General features: G+C 40.5%; 1 protein-coding gene across 6 annotated transcripts in view; it reads right to left on the reverse strand.

The window, feature by feature from the left end:
- Nucleotides 1-25,078, reverse strand: part of LOC122554496 (zinc finger protein GLIS3) — a 455,475-nt gene that overhangs the window by 97,927 nt on the left and 332,470 nt on the right. The window contains exon 9 of one of the 6 annotated variants that reach the window (XM_043699624.1): nucleotides 21,632-21,969. The exons of the other annotated variants lie outside the window; for them this stretch is intronic. Coding sequence (XP_043555559.1) covers nucleotides 21,879-21,969 — 91 coding nt within the window. The 3' untranslated portion in view covers nucleotides 21,632-21,878. Of the gene's footprint in view, nucleotides 1-21,631; nucleotides 21,970-25,078 lie in introns of those variants that run through there. 6 annotated transcript variants of the gene reach the window in all.

Below are 25,078 nucleotides of genomic sequence, written 5' to 3' on the forward strand. Positions count from 1 at the left end.
GGCCCTGTAAATGACCTCCCAAGACGCTGACAACTGAAGCCTTTAAATGGGCAATTATTACCCAGTTATAATGGCCTCATCCGGCTGCCATTGGCATGCAATTAGCAGCATTCAGGGTTGTTACCACATGGGGAGCATAACAAGCAAACATGTGAAGAGTGCATGTGTTCTGGGTGAGGAGGTACCTCGCTCAAAGGCAATCAGTGCCGAATTGAGTGATCCTGCAAGAGAAGGGGTTGGGGGCGGGGGCATCCTCCCCCACCTAACAAATCCACTCTTGTTATCTCAGCCTCAACTGGGTGGCTTTCCTACAACAGCCACAACCCCAGCTTGTGGCACATATGAGCCTTTGATCAGCCTGTTAATGACCTCGCAACAGCCGGATTGGCACAGAGTACTGATAGAGCATCCTAGAAAGAGGCAACATGGGTCTCATGCCAGTTGTCCATCTGGTGCCCAAGAGTCTGGTTGTGTCCACTCCCCCATCAAATCTTCTAACAAGAAAACATACAGAAATATCACTAATGTTTCGATAAATCAGTGAATTGCCCAATGTGGAACTGTAAACACTTGTGTATATGAGGTTAACCAATCTCAACCAAAGTGATGGGTGGGACATTCCAATTCACCTCCCTGCCTCCTCAGTTAAGGAGCAAAACTTTGGATGAAGTTGCTACTGATAAACATAAGGCTATGTGTACAGCACAGAAACCCTTTGGTCCAACTCATCCATGCTGGCCAGATATCCTAACCTAATCTAGTCCCATTTGCCAGCACTTTGGCCCATATCATCCAAACCCTTCCTATTCATATGCCCATCCAGATGCCTTTTAAATGTTCTAATTGTACCAGGCTCAACCACTTCCTCTGGCAGCTCATTCAATACACGCACCACCCTGTGTGAAAAAGTTGCCCCTTAGGTCCCTTTTATATTCATATGCCCATCCAGATGCCTTTTAAATGTTCTAATTGTACCAGGCTCAACCACTTCCTCTGGCAGCTCATTCAATACACGCACCACCCTCTGTGTGAAAAAGTTGCCCCTTAGTTCCCTTTTAAATTTTTCGCCCTCACTCTAACCTATGTCCTCTGGTTCTGGACTCCCCCACCCCAGGGAAAAGACTTTGTCTATTTCCTCTATCCATGCCCCTCATGATTTTATAAACCTCTATAAGGTCACCCCTCAGCCTCCGACACTCCAGTGAAAACAGCCCTAGCCTATTCAGCTTCTCTCCAAAGCTCAAACCCTCCAACCTTGGCAACATCCTTGTAAATCTTTTCTGAACTCTTTCAAGTTTCACAACATCTTTCCTATAGGAGGGAGACCAGAACTGCACACAACATTCCAAAAGTGGCCTAACCAATGTCCTGTACAGCCACAACATGACCTCCCAGCTCCTGTACTCAATACTCTGACCAATAAAGGAGAGCATAACAAACGCCTTCTTCACTTTCCTATGTACCTGTAACTCCACTTTCAAGGAACTGTGAACCTGTACTCCAAGGTCACTTTGTTCAGCAACATTCCCCAGGACCTTACAATGAAGTGTACAAGTCTTGCTGTGATTTGCCTTTCCAAAGTGTAACACCTTGCATTTATTTAAACTAAACTCCATCTGCCACTCCTCAGCTCATTGGCCCATCTGATCAAGGTCCCGTTGTAATTTGAGGTAACTTCGTCTACACCTACAATTTTGGTGTCATCTGCAAACTTACTAATATCCAAAAGACACAGGCAGAGAGTATTTTGTTCAGTTAATTGAATTCTGGATAATCAAATGCCAAATAACATTGTTCAGCCAAGCATTGGGACCTTGGGATCTTGCCGAATAATCCAATATTTGAATAATCGAATGCTGGATAATCGAGATTCCTCTGTATACCTCTTACATTCACATCCAAATCACTTATATAAATGATGAAAAGCAGTGGACCAGGCACCGATCCTTGTGGCACACCATTGGTCTCAGGCCTCTAGTCTGACAAGCAATCCTCTGTCACCACTCTCTGTCTTCTACATTCAAGCCAGTTCTGTATCCAAATGGCTAGTTCTCCCTGTACTCATTGAGATCTTAGTTGGAAACAAAATCAGACTGAACTATGTCAGGCTCTTGTGGCACAGTGGTAGTGGCAATGTCACAATCTCTGGACCAGAAGGCCTAGGTTCAAGTCCCATCTGCTCCAGAGGTATATGATAACATCTTTGAACAGATTGATTGGAAATTAAAGAAGATTGAACTATGATGTTACCCCAAAGTCAGCTAAGTTGTCAACATTTCTTGTCTAGGTTTTCACGGGAAAAACATTGGCATTTGTGTTCGGTCCCAAATTATTTTTGGTTTAGTGACAGGATTCCCATCTCTGAATCAGCCAGGAATACAAAAATGCACAAGTTATGCTGCAGTTATACAAAACCCAAGTTTGACCCAACCTAAGAGTACTGTGAGCAGATCTGGGTACCACACCTTAGGAAAGGTATATTGGCCTTGGAGGGAGTACAATGTAGGTTGAATGATACATGGACGTCAGTGGTTAAGTTATAAGGAGAGATTATACAAATTAAGCCTGATGTCTCTACAAATTAGAAGGTTAAGTGGTGATCCAATCAATGTCTCCAAAATATTAACATGAAAAGACAGGGTTGATAAAAATAAACTATGTCCCCTAATTGGGGAATCTAGAACGAGAGGTTATATTCTGGTAATTAGGGCAAGACCATTCAGGACAGATAAAAGCAAATTACTGCAGGTGCTGGAATCTGAAACCAAAAGAGAAAATGCTGGAAAATCTCAGCAGGTCTGGCAACATCTGTAAGGAGAGAAAAGAGCTGACGTTTCAGACTCGAAACGTCAGCTCTTTTCTCTCCTTACAGATGCTGCCAGACCTGCTGAGATATTCCAGCATTTTCTCTTTTGCATTCAGAAACAGATGTTAGGAAGCAATTCTACACACTAAAAGTGGTTAAGGTTTGGAACTCTCTTCCACCAATAACAGTAGATGTTGGATCAGTTGTTAATTTTAAAGCTGAGATGGATAAACGTTTGTTAAGCAAGAGGTATTAAAGGATATGAACCAAAGGCAGATATATATTATTAGGCCACAGATCAGCTATAATGTCACTGAATAGCAGAACAGGCTTGTGGTGATGTGGCTTAGGATTCTATCATGACAGATGGTGAGATTTTAATTGATAAAAATGTGAAATTTAAAAACAAAAGCTAGTCAAGCAATGACTATGTAACCACTGCTGATATTATAAAAATCAGTCTGGTTCACAAATACTCTTTAGGAAATTTACTCTCCTTCCTGGTCAGGCTTACATGTGACTTCACACAAACAGCAGAATGGCTGACTCCCAGCTACCCTCTGAGCAATTAAGGATGGCAAATAATGCTAGCCCAGCTAGTGACACCTGCATTCTATGTGCAAATTTTAAAAATCTATGACTGCAAATGGCCTGCAATCCAAACATTAGGTGAGTCTTGTTCATCCTAGTCGCAGTTTGCTTAGAAGATTAATCAAAGTTGTAAAGTGTACAGAAGACAAAGGAAAAACACATTTTTCCTCATAAGTACCTCAAGAATATCTTCCAAGGGACCGAATTTAGTAATTGTTCAAGTGTCTTCAGAAAACAAAAAGAAATTTGCAAAGAACCTCAGAGGAGACTTTGTTTCCCAGTCTGTCTCCCTGCCACTTACTCCTGTATTATTTTCTTACTGTGAAGGCACTCAAAATGAATCAAGTATTAAGTTAAATATGATACAACTGTACTACTCTGATAGTAATGGGAAATTGACAAATTGAATTACAGTTCTGTGCGATACTGAAAGAGTGGTGAATCTTTGGAAGTGCCATCTTTTACCTGAATTATTAACCAGAAGCCCCTCAGGTGGCAAATAAGATTCCAAGGTACCATTCAAAGAGTAGTTCTTCACACTGACTGAGCTAATATTCACTCTTCAAATCAACATCATTTATTTCATTGCTGTTAATGAGCTCCTCTCTTCCCTATGTGGAGAGCTTCTCCTCCTTGCAGCCTCTATTCCATTTGTCTGTCATCATACAAACCCAGGCTTCTGATCTTCACTCCATAAATCTGTTACAAGGCCTCTCGGCTACTGTTAACCTCCATCATTAAGGTCTTCAGGGCCTCGTCTCTGAACCATAGCATTCTATACATTTCCGGACTTCATTTATAATGTTTATACTATCAGCCGTTGCTACTACAGTCGGTCATCAGCAGCTTACTCCTACTGAGTGCAGCTCTCCTACAAAAGAGGCAAAAGCTGTCTTTATGACGCAAAGGCTACCTGGAACGTGTACTAGCCTTGAATAGTGCTAAGGTCCCTGTTCAGCAGTAGACCAGACAGCAGCATGGGTCACATTCAGCTCAACATTACAATTGTTCTATGAATGAGTCAAGATGAAATGTTAATGCTACTAACCACAATGTAATTGGGCAGTGAAATCCCAAATCATGACCCCACTTGGCCCTTGCATAAAATGGGAGCAGACAATTTTTTTAGCCCATTGATTTTTAAATGTGTTCTAGTATCAAGCAAGGCTATGCCATTCTAGTTCACTGCTGAAAATAATGGGCCATGAATATTGTTGACGCTAGCAGTGATTCTCTAATGTCATATATAATAGAAAGTAAGAAATCACCCATGTTTATAAACAAAGGAAAAGCTGCTCCAAGAATTTGAATTGTATATTTGTTGGATATTTACTTGTATTCAGATGACAAGTTTTAACTGGAGATTCACCTGTGCTCATATTTAATAAGCATCAGTTGTTGGAACGGCATGGAGACAGATATACATCTCCAGTGACAGAATTTGTAATGAGGTTTCTAAGTTCCAGCTAGTGTCATTGAAGAACATTTTCTTCACAGCTTTAGCTGCTAAAGTGGAATAAATATCAAAATACAATGTCTGCGACAATGCCATCCTAATGAATAATGACAATGAATATTCTAGTACAAACAGAATAAAATAGAATTCTAACTGCAGGACACCTTAAACATTAAAAAATTGTTTTCAAACCAAAACCTCAATGAATACCAGTTTCTTTCAGCCTCCCTAGATCACTCTGAAGCAAAAATAAAGACTTCAAAATAGTTTTCTCGTCAAGCTGTTATGGCAAAAGCGAATGGAGGTTCATGCCTCCACTTATTTCGAAATAATCTGTAAACTTATAAATACTGTTGTGGTATAAGGTTTATATGAGAAATGCATGAGAGAATTGTGCAAGTAGATTTACCATACTGTCTAAAATGTAGTGTGCTGATGATAATTTTCTCCAGCTCTGTTAGAAGGAGCATTATAAACTACACTTGAAACTGTAATTCCAAGATGATGCAAGCGTGTTTAATATAAAGAACTTCCCTGGATAATTTTCTTTCTGGAACTGTACATATGTTTTTTGTCATACTGTGACATGATTTCTGATTCACTTTGTTTTCCCAAAAGCTTTGCAAAGCTGCAAGACTTCTAAAGCTTTCTTTCAAATACAGTTTCAGAGTTAAACCATTGTGCATTTGATAATTTTGACTTTAGATATAACTGAAGTGAGAGGAATGTTTTTTTCCAGCTGTTTCTTTTGATTTTGCTCAATTTTAGTAAACAATTATTGTTTACAGTATACACGTGCATTTTTATGTACACATGTCAAACTCTATCTTTACTTAGTCTAAAACAGTGTTTGAATAGGATTTGAACACTTAAAAATAAGCTGGAAAGAAATTTGAAAAGTTTTTTTTAAACTTAAAGTTTTGGATCAAAACCACCTTTTACTTTAGAGGATTTACCTTGGGCGACAAAGGCACATGACTTACAAGTTGGATACTTGCTTAGAATTCCAAAGTAAATGTTGTCTACATAAATACTTAATTGTATACCTATGTATTTCACAATGCCAAACCACAAAGTTTACTCCACACTGCTGTTTGAATCCCAGCTTTTCAAATTGCCAAATCTCAATTTCTCCCACTTCTCCACTGGTGCTAAAACCAAAAGGTTTCACCCCTACAAAGGTAGTAAAAACCTACAGTTCTATCTTTGAATTTACCTATTACTCCAAAATCTCAAATTGCTTTCTTTGAGATACTGCTGAACTCCTAAACTGTCCCCTTTACAGTACTATAAGATATTTTCCCAGGTTTGGCACAATATCATCCAATTCACCATGCACAATGCCATGGGAAATTTGTCATATTTGGCACCAGATTTTTGTATGTGCAGATTTCTGACAGCCACTTGGCCTACATAATGCACTTATTAACAGTAAGAGAGCAAAAATCTTAACAATGAGCAATGAGGAAAATACATTTATATTAAAAAAGCAAAAAAGCTGAACTACATTTCTCAAAATAGTGGTTCAGACTCTGGCTGCAACAAACAGAATTATAAAGTGCATGGAATATATTCCAGTAGAAAATGATACTCTGTTTCTTCAGGCAGTCCACCACACAAACTAATTTACGGTTTTTTTCCAGTTCTTGATAGATCATGGAAATTTTTTAAAGTTTTTATTAACACAATTGACAATTCCAAAAGGTTCATGGACCTGTTACATACAACCTTCTTCACAGTTAACAACATGTTAACGACATAAAACGACACCTTCCTATCCTCACCAAAGGATACCTGTTACCGACATCTAAAGTGTCCTTGCACTATATCCACAAAGTACATCAGTTCTCCAAAGGGATACCCTGGTTATCAAAAGAAAAGCATTGAGAAGAGACTTGCTCTGAGTTGTCCTATCAAGAAGTGTTCGAGTCTGTCAAGACCTGTCAAAATATGTTTTTTATGCATGGCGGTGCTTTCCTTAAAAGTCATCTGCAATATAAAACCTGAACTACTGGAACTTTTTTGTTAAGTGTCTAGCTACATCCAGGAATCATGTATGCATGAAGCCTAAGCTACCTCCATTCGCAACCCACAGAAATGGCAAATGCCATGCTCAGTGTCGGACTTGCAGTTTCAAGCCACTTCCCTCACTTTCACTGCCGCAGAGAGCTCCCGACATGACAAAACTCCAGGCATTACAGTTTGCCCCATAGAAGCAGAGACAGGAAGAATTATCGAGAGAATAAAAAAGTGGCAGGGACTTTAAATAAATATTTAGTGTATGTCTTTGCAGTAGAAAACCCATGTTACATACCAGCAATGGAGGGTAGCCAGGGGCTATTAACAACGAGCAATTTAAGATAGTGAGCTTATAGTTCTGATGAAGAGTCACCAGACTCAAAACATTATCTCTGCTTTCTTCCCACAGATGCTACTAGATCTGCTGCATTTCTCTAGCCATTTCTGTTTTTGTTTCAGATCTCCAATATCTTTGTTTTATTTCAGCTAGTCAGCTTGATGTCTTTTTTGGGGAAGGTGTTCAAATAAAAAAAACATACTAACCAGAAAAATACTCATTTAATCCACCTTTCTGTTTCCTGTTGGTTAGCCAATCTTCTATCCAAGCCCATATATTATCCCAACCCCAAGTGACCTTATCTTGCGTCGGGATAATACACTAGCAGCAGATATAAGTTTCACTAGCTGACAGGAAAACAGACTATGCAGAATTGGCTTTTTCAGATTGGAAGGATGTGATAAGTTAGGTCCTTTGGGGGTTTTCCCTGGACCTTCAACTTCTTGCAATTTATAAGACCATAGAAACAGGACAAGGCTATTTGGCCCCTCGAGCCTGCTCCACCATTCAATAGGATCATTGCTGATCTAAGACCACTTTCCTGTCCTTTTCCCAAACACAAGGACTCGGCCTCCACAGCACTCTGTGGCAAGGAGTTCCAAAGATACTCAATCCTCTAAGAGAAGAATTTCCTCCTTATCTCAGTCATAAATTGGTGCCCCGTTTTTCTGAGACTCTGCCCTCTGGTCCTAGACACTCCCATGAGAGAGACTTAGATGAAGGAATAAAGGTACGATAACTAAATTAGCAGATCATGAAAATATCGGAAGTATATTGTGAAAGGAACATAACAAGGATGCAAGCTAGTATAGATAAAATGCCTGAGCAAAAATCTAACAGATGAAGAGGAATGTGGGAAAATCTGAAAACATGAAGAATGAAAAAGCACAGTATTATTTAAATGCAGAAAAACTGCGGAATTTCAATGTGCTTAGGTGTTCTACTGTGGAGGCAAAAAGTTAGTAAAATGTACAGCAAATTATTAAAAAGGTTACTGGAGTGTTATCATATTTTACAAGAAGAAATGAACATAAGAGGTATGCTTCATTTATTCAAGACATTGGTGAGACCATTTCTTGAATACTATACATAGCTTTGATCTCATTATTTTGGGAAGGATGTAAACACATTGGAGGCAGTTCAGTGGAAGTTTATGAAATAGATTCCTGGATTGAGCAAATTGTCTTATGAGGAAAAAGTGGACAGGCAGGATTCGTTCCCACTGACATTCAGAAGAATGAGGGTTGAACTGATCAAAGTTAACAAACTTAAATGGAGTTTACAAGTTGGGCATGGAAAGGATGTTTCCTTGCAGGGGAGTCTATACAAGAACCAGTGTTTTAAAATTGGGGGTCACCCCTTTTAGAACAGATATGAGGGCAATTTTTTTCTTAGGGGTGTGTGACTTTGAAACTCTCTGTCTCAGAATGTAGCAAAGGCTGGATAATTGAATATATTTAAGACCGAATTAGAGAGATTCTTGTTAAGAAAGGGATTCAAGGGAAAATTACCCCAAGCTGGTTCCTGTACCAAACTGACCGCTGTTTGGAAATGAAACGGTGACTTGAATTCAGCCTTGTAGATGGTGTCACTATTCTGAGGGATCAGAAGACGAACATAAGTAAACAACTTCTGCCCTGCCCTTGTTGTCATGGTGTTGATATATTTGAGCTAGTTAAATGTCTATTAAGTATGATCAGCATGTTTATGATAATGAATTCAGCAACGAGAAGGGCATGTGAAGGTCAGGATAGGTAACTGGGATTTTTCTTCACTGAAATTTTTTTTAACCTGTCACTTAAATTTGGCTTGAATGTTATTTTCTATATCAGTCAATATTTCTATATTATCCAATTCCTGGAATGGGATAGTTCATTTTGGCTTGTTATCAAAATGAATTTCAAATGGAGCTGAACACTGTGGAATCAATAGCAAACCGTAAAGCAAGGATAGTCATTGATAAAGTAGCTGAAGGTAGTGGAACTGAGGACACTGCCTAAAGGATCCATTGTTATTCAACTTGACTCATTGCCATATCCATGTTCCTTGTTTCATATAAGGACAATTATAGAAATGCAAGGATGAATACATTCTTGAATTGGTGAGCCACTTGAATTAGTAGATTCACTTACAGCTAAAGCAGTTCAACATGAAAAACAATTAAAGCAACTTGATTTGAAAAGGGAACTACAACTTACACGACTTGAGATTGAGGAAAAGAGGAAAAGAATGAGCATTTCAAATAGAAGAAAAGACATAAGAGGATTTAAGAGGCTGGAACTCGAAATTCAGCGGAGACAGAAGTTTTTCTTTAAAAAAAGGAATAAGACAACAGAGATATGGAATTAAAAACAGAAAAATGCTGGGGAAACTCAGCAGGCCTGGCAACATCTGTGGAGAGGGAACAGTGTTAATGTTATGAATCTGACATGACTTTGCTTCAGAACTTATATTCGAGAGGTAGAGAATGCCAGCATAAAATTATGCAGTTAAAAAGGCCATCAGAGGCAAAAGAAATCTGATAAAATTATGACTAGGATTTTTCTCAAGTCTATAAATTTTATAGGCCCTACCAAAATTCGAGAAATAGGATATGGAGGCATTTATGTAATTTGAGAAAACAGTGAAACATATAAAGTAGCTGAAGGAAAGTTGATTTGACTTGAATTGAATCCGTGCCATTTCAAGTTGACAGGTAAAGCAGATCAAATGCATGCATCACTGTCAGGGGAGGTTTTTTTTATCAATTTTAATGCTGAAGAGAAAGAAGCTATTCTGGGTGTGTATGAGCTCGTTCCTGAAGTATACACACAGAAGTTTTAAAATTTGAGGAAACAGCCTGGGCACAACTATAATTAATTTGAAAGGATAAAACTAAGTAATTTTCAAAGGTGGATATCGGCATTAGAAGTAGATATCACATATAAAGCTCTCAGAAAAAATATTCTCTCAGAAGAATGTATAAACTATTACGTTTTGTAATAAAAACCATGTTAAAGTCACTTGCTAGACAGGCACAGAAATGGCTGACAATTATGAGCCAATGCATAAAATTTATTTTTTTTCTCAACATCCCAATAAACTTGAGAAGCAGAGAGGGTGAGAGACTAAAAAATAAGGCAAGGAGCCAGGGTAAAGAAAATGCACCAAGGTCTCCTCCTCAGACCAGAAAAAAAAAGTGCTGAGGGTGGAGCTGAAAACTGAAGGCCAAAGTGTCTCCATTGTCACAAGAGCAGGACACCTTCATTCAGAATGCTGGAAGCTCTGTGGAAAGCTAATGCTTTATTAAAGTTGTAAGGGTGGGTCTGGGAAAGGAACTCATGAAGAAGTATCATAGATCAAATTGCAGCTTTAACTGCTGAAATAACTCCACAGAGGCCAGTATCCCATCACCAAGTCACCTTTCATTTATATGTGAAATGTCCTTGACGCTGATCCACGTTCCTCAGAGCTTGCTGTTAGAGTGAACAGAATCTGATGCCCTGTTTATTTATTTTTTCCTTCTTCCAGCTTGCTGTCCCTACTTACAAAGTCTGACATTTCAAAGCCTTTTCCTGCTCCCAAAACCAGTGGGGTTCTCATTGGATTTCAATCTGTATGTGTCAATGTTATCATTGGGTCCTGGCTGCTATTTTATCAAATAACTCCACAGAGGCCAGTATCCTGATAACAATTCACCCTTTATTTACATGTGATGCCCTGTTTATATCTGTCAGCCAGGACTCTCTGATTGGACCTGAGTAATAGCCCCTATCGGGGAACACATATTCTATGAGGTTCACTAGCTGATCTCATTATAATCAAGATATCCCGCCCTCTCTGAGTCTAAGGACATAAGCTGGTTCTTCCTTTTGTAGCTCCTCCTGGGGTGTTTTAGCACTGGGTCAGGTTACTCCAACTCTGCTTCTGATAGAGGCAGTGCATAATGCACAGTAGCTCGCCTATTCAGATGGCAAAGGCATCGAGCTGGTGTCAAATGCCGTTTCCATCTCAGATTCCGAGGTATTTTCAATTCTTGATGGAAAGGGAGAACTCACAGGTTCCAGGACAGTAGGAAAGACTGTTGAGGAGGGGGGCATGTTTTGCTCCCCCACAGTTTGCAGCTTTCACATGACCCATGTGCTTCTTCAGGACTGTCGCAGCTACCCGAACTTCATACATCACTGGACCTGATCTCATGTCGTCCACGCCTCTTACCCAGGCAGGGCCATTCCCATGGTTCCTAGACCAACCTTTGTCCCCTGAAGTTAACTGTCTCTCTCGCTTAGTGGAGTCTTGTGTCCAGCATTGGTATTCCTGATGCTGTTTCAGCCCCCCTCCCAGATCTGGGAAGATCAGGTTTAACCTGGTGTGGAGCCTTCTCCCCATTGGCAACTCTGCTGGCGCTATCCCTGTGGTTCCATAAGGGGTGGTCCTTTTATCAAGTAAGAACCGGGACAGTGTGGTATCTAATGAAGCTGTAGGCTGTTTCTATAAGCCTGCCTTCAAGGTTTGGACTTCTCTTTCTGTCAGGCCAATCAATGATGGATGGTATGGAGCTGTCCTTAAATGACAAACATCATTTGACATTAGGAAATAATCAAATTTCCTGCTGATAAATGTTATCTGTGACCAACACCTCCGCGGGTCCATAGATTGCAAAAAATGCACAGTTTTTCTATCATTGACCTGTGTTTGATGAATAAAATCTATGCATGACCAGCCACTTTGAGTGGTTGTCCACAATGATTAAGAACATTGAACTCATGAAAGGACACATTAACAGCATAGAGGTGGAACAAGTGGAGAATGTCAAGCTCCTGGGAGTGGTCATCCACAACAAGCTTTCTTGGACTCTTCATGTGGACACACTGGTTACAAAGGCCCAACAACGCCTCTTCTTCCTCAGGCAGCTGAGAAAATTTGGCATGACGGCGAATACCCTTACCAACTTTTATAGGTGCACCATCAAGAGCATTCTGTCTGGATGTATCACTACCTTGTATGGCAACTACACCATTCAAGGGTTATAGAGAGTGATGAACTCTGCCCGGACAATCACAAAGGCCAACCTCCCATCCATAGAATCCATCTACCAGGCCCACTATAAAGGTAAAGCTGCCAGCATTCTCGAAACTCCATCCCACCCTGGCAATGCTTTTCTACAACCTCTACCATCGGGTAGAAAGTACAGAAGCCTGAACACACACACAAGCCAGCTTCAAAACAGTTTCTACCCTACTGTTGTTAGAATATTGAATGGACTCATAAACTCTTAGCATTCGCTTGTACCTGTGTTTTGGTTTTTGCCACTGTTCACCTATTATTTATCTACACTATTTAACTCTGTGATCTGCCTGTATTGCTAGCAAGACAAAGCTTTTCACTGTGCCTCGGTACACGTGACAATAAATTCAATAAATAAATAAATAGTCAACATGTAACTCAGTCCAGGGCTTACCTGGCCATTCCCTCGAATGTAAGGGAGCTGCTCGTGGTAATTTTTGTCCTTATTGCCGCTCTAGGCAGTGCCACACCAACACAGCTATGTCCGTATCCAATCCTGGCCACCAGACATAACCTCTCGCCAGCATCTTCATTTCAGAAACATCTGGTGGAGTTCAGCCAATATCTGGTGGCAAACTTTGCTCAGGACAATCACTCATGCTCCCCATCATAATATGTCGTCTTCTACGGTGATCTGGTTTCACTGGGCCCATAAAGGTTTCAATTCTGTTTGTGAAGGCCCTTTGGTTTCCCCCATCATTACCAGCTGTTTTTCAGTTTTGCCAGGACCAGATCATTCTGCATCCACAGTCTGATATTGTCAGCTATGACTAGAAGTATGTCCAGAAAATTTAAAACCATTACAAACTCTTCCATTGATGGCACTCCTGGTGGTGCATCCGCATTCAGTCCTTGGCCTTCTGGATGGTGTTCCATCTTGTAATTGTACGCATTTAGTATTAGAGCCCACTGCTGATTTCAGCGTTAAACTATAGGTAGCACTGCCTTGTCCTCTTTTGTAGATATAGCATGGGTTTGTGGTCCATTATTATGATAAATATATGTCCATAAAGGTATTGGTGGAACTTCCTGATTTTTAAGTATGACTGCCATATAAACCTTCCTGCTCTATCTGGGCATATGTACGCGCTACATTATCAAAGTCCTGGATACTTATGCTTTTGGGCATTCTTCTCCATTGGGGAGCCTATGTGCCAATCCTACCTTGATGCTGGAAGTGCATCAATGTCAATATCACAACTTGCTTGGGGTTATAGTGTGTCAACACTAGAGAATGATAGCTGTTTCTTCAATTCCCTGAAAAAGTTATGGCTTGGCTACGCATTCATTTCCAACGCTGATCCTTTTTTTAACAGGTAATGCAAAACTGCTAGGATGGAGGCCAAGTTATGTATGAAGTTGCCATGATAATTCACCAGCCCAAGGAAAGACCTAAGTTCCAGTACAGACATCAGAGCCATGGTACCTTTGATCGCCCTCACTTTATTTTCCAACAGATGTAACCCAGTCTTGTTGACTCTGCAGCCCAAATAGGTCATTTGGGGTGCCTGGAACACACACTTTTCCTTTCTAAGGCATACCCTCATCTGGGAGAAACATCTAAGGACTATGTCCAAGTTGTCTAAGCTCTCCTCGTTGATTTTCCCTGTTATTAGCATGACACCTAGATAAGTGGCAACCTAGCATGGACCTTGTAAAAGGTTTTCAATCATCCGCTGAAAAATTGCACTGGCTGATGATACCCCAAATGGCAGTCTCATATATTGGTACAAATCTTTATCGGTATTAATTGTTAGCAAACTTCTAGGAGTCCTCATCCAACTACAATTGCTCATGTCCAGCTTTGTGAAGGACAGCCCCTCCTGCCAGCTCTGTGTATAAAACCTCTAGGCAAGAGATTGGTTATTTATCCAGCTGTGAAAAGTAGGTTACTGTTTGTTTAAAATCTCCACAAAGGTGAACTGACCCGTCAGGTTTCACAATCACTGGTGCTGTCCATTCTGCAAACTGGATTGGTTTGATGATTCCTTTGTTTTCCAGCCCCCTAATTTCTGCCTCACTTTTGCCCGTAAAGCAAATGGCACTGGCCAGGCCTTGGAGAAGCTTGGAATTGCTTCTGGGTCAACGTGCAAGGTGGCCTTGGCTCCTTTGATCGTGTCTCGACCTTCCTGAAAAGCTTCTGGGTATTTAATTAGGACTTCACTCAGGCAGCCATTTTTTTATTAAAAAGTGTTGAGCCAATTTAGGTGAATCTTTCTCAAGCAATTTCTCCTCAAACTTGGTCCAGAACTTTTTACTACAATCAGTGGTAACTGAACCAGCTGCTTCTCATAAGTGACTGAAACTGAAGTTGTTCCCTTAATCTGTAAAGGTTCCCCGGTATAGGTACTCAGTCAACCTAAGTGTTGGAGTCCAGAGCAAATTTTGTTAAAGACTGGTTCAGCGATCACTGGAATAGCCACGTCAGTATCACCCTCCACTAGAACCTGGTGACCATTTAACCAGACGTTTATTTTGATTTCTTCGGATTTGGATGTTGCTAAACAATTTAACTGTTCCAAACCAGGTGTAGATGAACTTTCCAGGATGTGCAGTCTCCTGGATACCAAGCATTAAGGTCAAGCGAGACTCTTTTGCTGTCTTGAGTCTGCATACTGGCAGCAACTACAATGGCTTGCCATCCCAGATCCTGAAGGAAATTTTAACCATTTGACTGAGGTTTATGTTTGTTTTGGGGTTTTGCTGTGGGCTGATCTCGAGTCCCTCTGTTCAGGATTGTTCCTGAGTAAGGCAATGCAATTGCTTGCACCTAAATAGTGTTCCCCAAGCTCAGTCAAACTGGCGAGGGTGTCCACTTCCATTGAAATACCCCGCAACTCAAATGCTCTACCTGCCGCATTTCCCAATGATAAAGCCAGTTAGAATGTCTGTTTGAAGTCCAGGTGGGCTTCAGCTAGTAGGCATGGTTACATCATTCATGCCACATACCAAAGAGTTTCTCAGCATTTCATTTTGGGGAAAGCCAAAATCACATTCTTCTTAACCTATTCCAAAATCCCAATACAGATTCCCCGGTTCTTGAATTGCCGTGTAAACCTGACAATGCCTCAAAATTAGAGGAGGCTTCCAATCATAATATTCCTTAAATAAATTCATCAGCTATTGAAATGTTTTCATATCTGGTGCCTCAGTGAAAATTAGGCTCCTGATAACCAAAACATCTGCGGGTCCCCAATCTGTCAGAATTGTTCATTGTTTTTCATCTGCCTTGCAAAAATAATGCATTCTTTCCACATCTGAGCCCAGTCTTTGGCAAGATTGAACGAGTCAAGTTTCCTAAATAACAGCATGATGCAAGAAATACTTACCCTAACTCAAAGACAACTTTTGCAAGTGAACTTCTTCAGTAGCGTGCTTTTCTCTCATCACCACTGAAATAACCCCACAAAGGCCAGTATCCTGTGACCATGTCAACTTTTATTTATGTGTGGTGAGTCCTTGACACTGATCCGGCTCCCTCACAAGCAGCCCTCGAAGTGAACAGTACGGCTAACACTCCTGTTTATTTTTTTCTTTTCTTTTTTTTTCTTATTTCTTTCTTATATAACCCCCACACTACCGCCTAACTATGGTAGTGCTTATTTTTTCCCCAGCACCCATGGTGTGTGTGTGCTGGTGTGAGACACAGTGAGAGACACAAAATGCACAAATCTTTATTCAATTTCCACCACCAGGAAGATAGGAAAACACCCGAGTGGCCAGTGACAAACACTGCCCTTCACATCAAAGGGCAGTGCTGTGTGATCAAACAGTGAAAGGGAGGGTAAGGACTAAATCAAAATAGAGTTGGAGGGGGAAATAATGCACTCCACTCCCTGCGGCACGCACCTCCCCCTGAACAACTCCAGGGTGTTGGTGGACACCGCATGCTGCTTCTCCAAGGACACCCGGGCCCTAACGTAACCGCGGAAGAGGGGCAGGCAGTCAGCCCTAATGACCCCCTCCATGGCCCGCTGCCTGGACCTGTTAATGGCCAGTTTGGCCAGGCCCCAGGAGCAGACCCACGAGAAGGTCTTCAGACCTGCCCTCCCTCCTCCGTACCAGGTGCCCGAAGATCAGGAGCGTGGGACTGAAGTGCAACCAAAAGCAGAGGAGGAAGTCTTTAAGAAAATCAAAAAGGGAGTGCAAACACCCACACCCAATATACATGTGGTCCACAGCGCCACAGAACAAGCAGTTGGGCTGGGAGTCCGTGAACCACAGCAATCTGCGGTTGCAAGGGACTGCTGCATGCAGCACCCTCCACCCCAGATCCCCGAAAGAAAAGGGGAGGACTCCTGCGTAGAGAGCCCTCCACTGGGGAGACACTCCTGTTTATACCTATCAGCCAGGGCTCCCTGATTGGACAGACTAACAGCCCCAATCAGCTGACCTTGTTATAATCACTACGTCACAATTGTGAAAACAGGTAATCACGGCTGTCAGGGCAGAAGAGATGAAAAGGGTAGGTTAGAGATGTGAAGGGATTTTGTCACAAAGAACAATGACCCCCTTGTCTTCTAATAATGCTGCTAAACCCACAACTATATTAAGAGACCCAGGAGCCACTGAAACTCTTTTGATGGAGAAGGATATGGTTTACCTCCAGAGAATGCAAAGAAAGCTACTGTGTTAATGAATGGGATAAGTGGACAGTATATCCTGGTTCCGTTGTACAAAGTGCAAATAGAGTATGACTTGTTACCCAGAACATTGGTAGTAAGAAGTTGTTAATTATTTACCTATGGAAGGAGGTGACTTACAGGCAATGATTTGGCTGTTACAGCTTTGCCTGCAATCACAGAAAGTCCAAGAGGTTAAAGAGAGAGAACGATTACGGAAATAAGTTCCACGTATGTTTGCATTATATATGATGACCAAAGCAACAGCTAAACAAAATCCAATGTCAGTGGTCACAGTAATACCACAAGTAGATAAACATTCTAAAGGATAAGGATAATTCACAAGTAATGTTTACTGTGTTATTGATTAAGGTGGAGAATGCAGATCCATATTTAAGCAAATTCATGTCAGCAGTTCACACTGAAGTTGAGGCTGGTGGAGTTTGATTGTTACGATATTAAAAATGATAGGAGGACACCAGTATAGTTATAGATATGACAAACAGATTTCCAGAAGCCATTCCTTTAAGAACAAATACAGCTAAAGTAGTGGAGGGATAATTAACTAGGTTTTTCAATCATTAATGTTCCCCATGGTGCAAAACACTACTTGCCCAATTCTCCTATCCCTGCAGCCAATATGTGTGACTTCAACTTTCACACTGGAACTGCAGACAGCCTTCATACACCTGCTTTAATATGCTCAGCTTTAAGAAACCTCTTCAGGGTTTTACTTCCAACATTTCTGGTCTGGGACTAGCTTTACCTCTTCACTCTAAAGTAACCTAGTTTCCTATATATCCTTCCCTTCTCAGGTGAACAGGTGTGCTCAGCCATCCCATTCCATGGACTTCACAGGACTCCTCCACTCAAAGTAAACACTGAAAAAAAAATCTTTCTAAACTATGGGTGTTTCCTTAAGTTTAAAAAAAACACTAGTTTTAAACCAGAAAGCCCCATTATTTACCTCACTGGCTTGTAGAACAATCTAAAATAAACATAATTCTATTGCAGGTACTTAAAATCTATTCACTCGAAAGCCAGGCCAATGACCATGGCTATAGATATACTTAAAAGTTAATGATAAATTTAACTCTCATAGAAAACCTAGGGGTACTAATTCAAAAAACAGAAACCCAAACTTACAATAAAATATATATTAAAATTCCACTGTTTCAACACACAGGACATAATAAGTACAGGTTGTTCTGTTATAACCAGTGTTTTCTCAACGCAAATTCACAAACACGATTAATGAATTGGGAACACTGTTTCTACAGTGTGAATTTTTAAAAGCTGAAGTGCTAATTCCAAAGCAGGATTTTTCTATAATGCATGGGTGCACAAGGACACAACCATTGTATTATAGAAGAGCTGACTGTAATTTGGACATAAAACAATTTAAGTTCACCACATCATCTCGAAACCCAAAGAGCTTGTTAGAAGTACCACCAGATTCTTCAAACAATGATCAAGACATATTGTCGTGAATTCCAACAAGATTAGGACAAAGAATAAGCTATATTACTATTTGCACAAATTACACAGATTACACAAATTAAACCACTGGATTTAGTCCACTTGAATTATTAATGTGTATGAGTTAATAGGTCCATTAAAATTAAGGAAAAGGTTTTAAGGTATAAAACAAATGATCAGTGTTGAATTATATGTCCATATTTCTAGAGAGAGAGAGAGAGGCAGGAGTATACAAAGTAACATTTTAAAACTTCACAGGAAAGGTGAAGTAATAGGCATAAAGACTTGGTACAACCAACACATTTCAAACAGGGGATGAAGTGGTAATGTTCCTAGTTTTATAAGGGGAACCTCTGCAAGCGAAATTCAGTGATACATATGAGGTACTTTGGAGTGTAAATAAAGCAATCTATCTGGTAGACACTCATGATTGCAGGAATGAGATTCAGTTAAATTGTGTAAACACGACAAAACAATATCATCACACAGAGAAGGATAAGAATGAGCAAGGCTACCAGGTGATAAGAGTAATGAAGAATGACAATGACAGGAAGAGTGAGATACAAAGATGGATATATAGTTCACAAAACAAATCTCTTTCAATCTAACAACGCAATGCTGAAATATTGGGACAGTTAAGACTGTATTTTTGAACTTGGAATTGGGAAGATCTCGTAAGGTTACTTTGGAAATGTAAGGGAATCTGTAGAAATATACCTGGATGTGATTGTTTGGTCAGGCATGATGTAGATACAGGGAAATTGGTACTGATAAAACAATCTCCTTAGCATTTAAGATAAACAAGCTCAGGTGGAAATAAAGATTCAATACATGCTCAAAGATCACATGATTGTACCTAGCCAAAGCAGTTGGAGTTCACCAATGGTGTTAGTTCCTAAACTTGGTGGGTCAACCAGTTGCTCCATTGATTTCAGAGAAGTAAATGCAATAATGAAAACAGTTTCATACCCAAATTCTCCACCAGAAAATTGTGTTGGTAAGATTGGGAGCACCACATTCCATTCTAAGACTGATCTACTGAAGGTTACTTTCAAATATCATTAACATCAAAAGCTAAAGAGATATCAGCTTTTGTTGCACCAGATGATTAATGTTAATATCATGTCATGCCATTCAGGTTTAAAAATGCACCTGTTACATTCCAAAGGTTTATGAATCAAGGTTTAGCTGAATTACTTAACATTGTCTAGTTAGTTATAAAATGTTGCAATATACAGTAACACTAGAAAGTAAAGCAAAGAGAAGGCCTATCACCATTAGCTGACTTAGTAAAAGTCTTGTCAAGAGTACATTTACAATAATGTGGATAACATGCCAAGGATAAGTGTTGCCAAGCCCAGTGAAAATGAAGGCTCTGATTAAGTTTCTCATTCCTAACACAAAATAAGAAATCAACAGAATAATGGGAATGTGTATGTTTATCGGAAATTCATGCTGATCTTCAGCCCAATAACTGTGCCCTTAATGGATCTGTAACAAAAACAGCCAAAGGTAATATAATCAGCTGAGTGATAAGCAGCCTTTGAGAAGCTGAAAGCAATCCTAATTGATGAATCAGTTTTGGCCACTGAGTTTAAAAAACCTTTCAAAATGGAAATTGATGCTGGTGACCTCTGGGCAAGCTCAATCTTATTGCAAGATGATGAATCAGGGTAGAGAAGCCAATAGGTGTTTTTCTAAGAAATTAAATCAATATCAAAAGAAATACTTTACAGTGGAAGGAGAGATTTTGGATTATTGACTCTTTAATATGCTGCAGTCTCTGTCTGGCATGATTGCAAAGAAAGATTAATATACATTGACACCAATTCATTGGTTTTGTTAAAAAATATAGAAGTTGAATTGTTAAATTGTTTCAATGGAGCTTATTGATTCAATTATTTATTTGTAAACATTGTACACATTGCTGGAATAGATAATGCAATAGCCAAAACATTAACAAGAAAGAGATAGTGCTGGAATAGTTGAAGAATTTGAGAAGAAGATAACAAGAAATTGTTTAAATAAAGAATGAATATGGGTGAATGAATTTAATTTTTATGCTATGTACTGTATACATGCCATGTTTACATGAAGTTGAAATGTTATTAAAAATTACATTTCACCTTCTGAAGGTTGGAGACATGTAAGAGACCACATATTTTTCTTTTTATAATGTATATTAAAATGGAAGTTGGACATTGCTATATTGCTAAAATACCAGGTGTTTTACAATTTGAAAAATCAAGTGGTGCATCTATTTTAATCAACACAAGGCTTTTGCCTTTGGAGCACTGAGATTGTTACACAGATGAGACATAGAAGCACCTTTGAGTTTGGGGAAGACTGCTTGATGACAGCTTTTGGATTGGTTCAGCTCCAGTTTGCTACAGACCTGTCAGGGCAGTGCAGTCAGAACTATCCAGAGCAGGCAAACACTTCTTTGGACAGTGAGATTCCATACTGGTTAAAATTAATGCTTAATGGCAGTCAGGTTTTTCAGTAGTATTTATTACATGAAAAGTCATTAACTCCTGCATGCACTTGCCTTAACATTTTCAGCTATCTTTAATATGAAACCAAAGGGCAATTACCCCAAGTTGAAGCCACAGATTTCAGTATTGAATTATTGGTGAACACTGCAACACTCCCAACTCTGCCTATGGAAGATCAGAATATCTTATAGGACCTTCTGCAGTTGCAGTTATACAAACATCTGCAGTCACCAGAAATTGCTGTCATATTTATCTTGTAATAATCGTGAATGCTGATATCCTCACCATCATTATTACAGCAAACCCAGGTCATTATAATGCCTCTGTCCCTTTTTCACCTTCTAATAAATTCTATTTATTTTTAAATTATTTCACCACATTGTCTACCTCAGATGTTTAAAGCAATTTGTTCATTATTGCGAGCATTACATTAATTTCCAATGCATTACTGATTTACTAAAAAGTTGATTTGCTGCTTATAGTTCAATCTTTACATTTAGCAGTAAGTTATTCTACATCGCTACTGTAATTAGTATATGAAAGCTGAATTTAGGTTATTAATTCATTTAACATTCTTATGTAGGAATGAGCAAAACAGTTTTGTTTTAAACTAGAAATATTTTATTTCTCAATCTTTACTCATTTTCACAAACCAAGAAAACAAACTAACAGGATATACATTTTTGTAATTCACAATGTATTTTATTTTCATACCAATATCATCTAGTTAGCATGCCTGGCTCTCAGTTGCTATATTCATTGCGCATCACGAAGAGCATCACTGTTTGTTTCTCAATCCAGCCAATGTAAACAGATTTGGTAATGATGACGGGAATCTAGTGTTGCATTTCCAAGCATGCTCAACAATTTTGTGAAAATGATTAAATGGTCCCAGTTATAACCATTTGGGAGCAACAAGCCCTACAATTCATATTGACTTTGGCAAAGGTGCTGTGCCACAAAGCTTTACACTATTAATTCATATTTTGGAATCTCAGTCAATTACATGCAAGTTCTATATCCCATTTTAGGCTAAGGTTGATCTTCCAATATTATTCCATTTCTTTCTAACAGTCTTCTTACCTTTGCCCAAAGGAGCCTTTAGAACCCGTTCTGACCTGGACAGACAACATTTAAGATAGAATTTTTCTTCATCTTACATCCAGATATATATTATATATGCATATTACATGGTGCATAGCAATTGCAAGTGGCAGGTTTGTTTTTCTCCCTAACATTATCCCCTCCCACTCCAGCTAGAAGCTTCAAAGTCAATCACAGCATACTAACCCAACTCCAGCTAAGACCGAGTAACTCAGATCAAACAAAGGACTGGAACTAGGATGATTACTTCTTAATATGAAATAGTCTTTTATTTTTATAGAGTTTAACCAATAATTGGAAAGCACATCAGATATTTTGTGAGGTCCTATGTGGCAGTGGAGGGGAGCAGAAACTCCTACCACAACTGTATAGAAGTACAAGAATACTTAGCATTTAATCATGCATCTGTAAATAATTGTCCTGTGTGAACATAAGAACAGAAGTAGGCCATTTAGCCTTTCAAGCCTATTCCAGCTCAAATAGCCTTCTATACCATGGTGCAGTGGTCAGTATGCCCATCCTCCTTAATGTCCTTTTTAGAGAAAGCAACTACCTCGTACCTGTTGGACATGGTCAACGGTAGAGGCTCCTCTTATGCTACTCGACCTGCTCACTTGTAATCATACCCTCCCGTCCCAGGCCAGTTTTGAAGTACTCAATCCACAGGGTGTGACTGTCTCCTGAAACACAACGTACAGATAATGCTCCTCCTCCCCTGATGTGTTATAGTGTTAGAAGCTCAGACTCCAGCTCATCAACTCTGAGCCAGCGTTCCTCAAGCAATCAACACTTGCTGCAGATGTGGTCACTGTGAACCACAACAGCATCCACCAATTCCTACATCACACTGGTACAACACATCACCTGGCCTTGCATCTCTAATTTATCTTGTACTTTCCTGCCAGTGTTTAATTTTTAATCTGTAAATTATTTCTCCTGGCAGTTGAATGTTCCTCCTGCAGAATGTGGGAGGTAAGGGTCACCACTAGTGTCCCTGCTGACTACATCTGCGGGAAGTGCACCCAACTCCAGCTCCTCGAAAACCGTGTTAGGGAACTGGAGCTAGAGCTGGATGAACTTCGGATCATTTGGGAGGCAGAGAGGGTTATTGAGAGGAGTTACAGGGAGGTAGTCACTCCTCAGATACAAGATAAAGGAAGATGGGTTACAGTCAGGGGACAGAAAGGGAACCGGCAGGCAGTGCAGGGATCCCCTGTGGCCATTCCCCTCAACAATAAGTATACCGTTTTGGATATTGTTGTGGGGGACAACTCACCAGGGGAAAGCAGTGGGCCACAGGGCTCTGGCATAGAGTCTGTCCCTGCTGCTTAGAAGGGAAGGGGGAAGAGGAGCAGAGCAGTATTCATTGGGGACTCCATAGTTAGGGGGACAGATAGGAGGTTCTGTGGGGACGAGAGAGACTCATGGTTGGGGTGTTGCCTCCCAGGTGCCAGGGTTTGTGATGTCTCTGATCGTGTTTTTGGGGTCCTTAAGGGGGAGGGGGAGCAGCCCCAAGTCGTGGTCCACATAGGCACCAACGACATAGGTAGGAAGAGAGATGGAGATTTAAGGCAGAAATTCAGGGAGCTAGGATGGAAGCTTAGAGCTAGGACGAACAGAGTTGTTGTCTCTGGCTTGTTGCCCGTGCCATGAGGCGAGGAATAGGGAGAGAGAGGAGTTGAACATGTGGCTACAGGGATGGTGCAGGAGGGAGAGTTTTGGATTCTTGGATAATTGGGGCTCTTTCTGGGATAGGTGGGACCTCTACAAGCAGGATGGTCTTCATCTGAACCAGAGGGTAGCAATACCCTGGGGGAGTATTCGCTAAGGCTATTGGGGTGGGTTTAAACTAATCCAGCAGGGGGATGGGAACCGAAATTGTAGTTCAAGTATAGAAAAGGTTGAGAGGAGGGAGGTCCAAAATCAAGTTTCAGGGATGCAAGATAGCACCGGCAAGCAAGAAGTGTGTCTACTTCAACGCCAAGAGCATCCGGAATAAGGTGGGTGATCTTGCAGCATGGGTTGGTACCTGAGACTTCGATGTAGTGGCCATTTTGGAGACATGGATAGAGCAGGGACAGGAATGGTTGTTGCAGGTTCCAGGATTTTAAAATTCCTGTAAGAACAGAGAAGATGGTAAAAGAGGGGGAGGTGTGGCATTGTTGGTCAAGGACAGTATTACAGATGCAGAAAGGATGTTTGGGGACTCGTCAACTGAGGTAGTATGGGCTGAGGTTAGAAATAGGAAAGGAGAGGTCACTCCTGTTGGGAGCTTTCTATAGACCTCCGAGTAGTTCCAGAGATGTAGAGGAAAGAATAACAAAGATGATTCTCGATATGAGTGAGAGAGACAGAGTAGTTGTCATGGGGGACTTCAACTTTCCAAATATTGACTGGGAACACTATAGTACAAGATCTATAAATGAGTCAGTTTTTGTCCAGTGTGTGCAGGAGGGCTTCCTAACACAGTATGTAGACAGGGCAACAAGGGGTGAAGCCACATTAGATTTGGTACTGGGTAATGAGCCCAGCCAGGTGTTAGACTTGGAAGTAGGTGAGCACTTTGGTGAGAGCAATCACAATTCTGTTACGTTTACTTTTAGTGATAGAAAGGGATAGGTGTATACCACTGGGCAAGAGTTACAGCTGGGGGAAAGGCAATTACGATGCGATTAGGCAAGATTTAGGAAGCACAGGATGGGGAAGGAAACTGCAAGGGATGGGCACATTAGAAATGTGGAGCTAATGCAAGGAAAAACTCCTGTGTGTCCTAGATAAGTATGTACCTGTCAGGCAGGGAGGAAGCTGTAGAGAGCGGGAGCCATGGTTTACAAAGGAGGTTGAATCTCTGGTCAAGAAGAAGAAGAAGGCTAATGTTAGGATGAGATGTGAAGGCTCAGTTAGGGCGCTTGAGGGTTACAAGGTAGCCAGGAAAGACCTAAAGAGAGAGTGCAGAAGAGCCAGAAGGAGACATGAGAAGTTGCTGGCGGATAGGATCAGGGTAAACCCTAAGGCTTTCTATAGGTATTTAAGGAATAAAAGAATGACGAGAGTAAGATTAGGGCCAATCAAGGATTGTAGTCGGAAATTGTGTGTGGAGTCAGAGGAGATAGGGGAAGCACT

Source organism: Chiloscyllium plagiosum, chromosome 11, assembly GCF_004010195.1.
Source record: "Chiloscyllium plagiosum isolate BGI_BamShark_2017 chromosome 11, ASM401019v2, whole genome shotgun sequence".
Classification (NCBI taxonomy): domain Eukaryota; kingdom Metazoa; phylum Chordata; class Chondrichthyes; order Orectolobiformes; family Hemiscylliidae; genus Chiloscyllium; species Chiloscyllium plagiosum.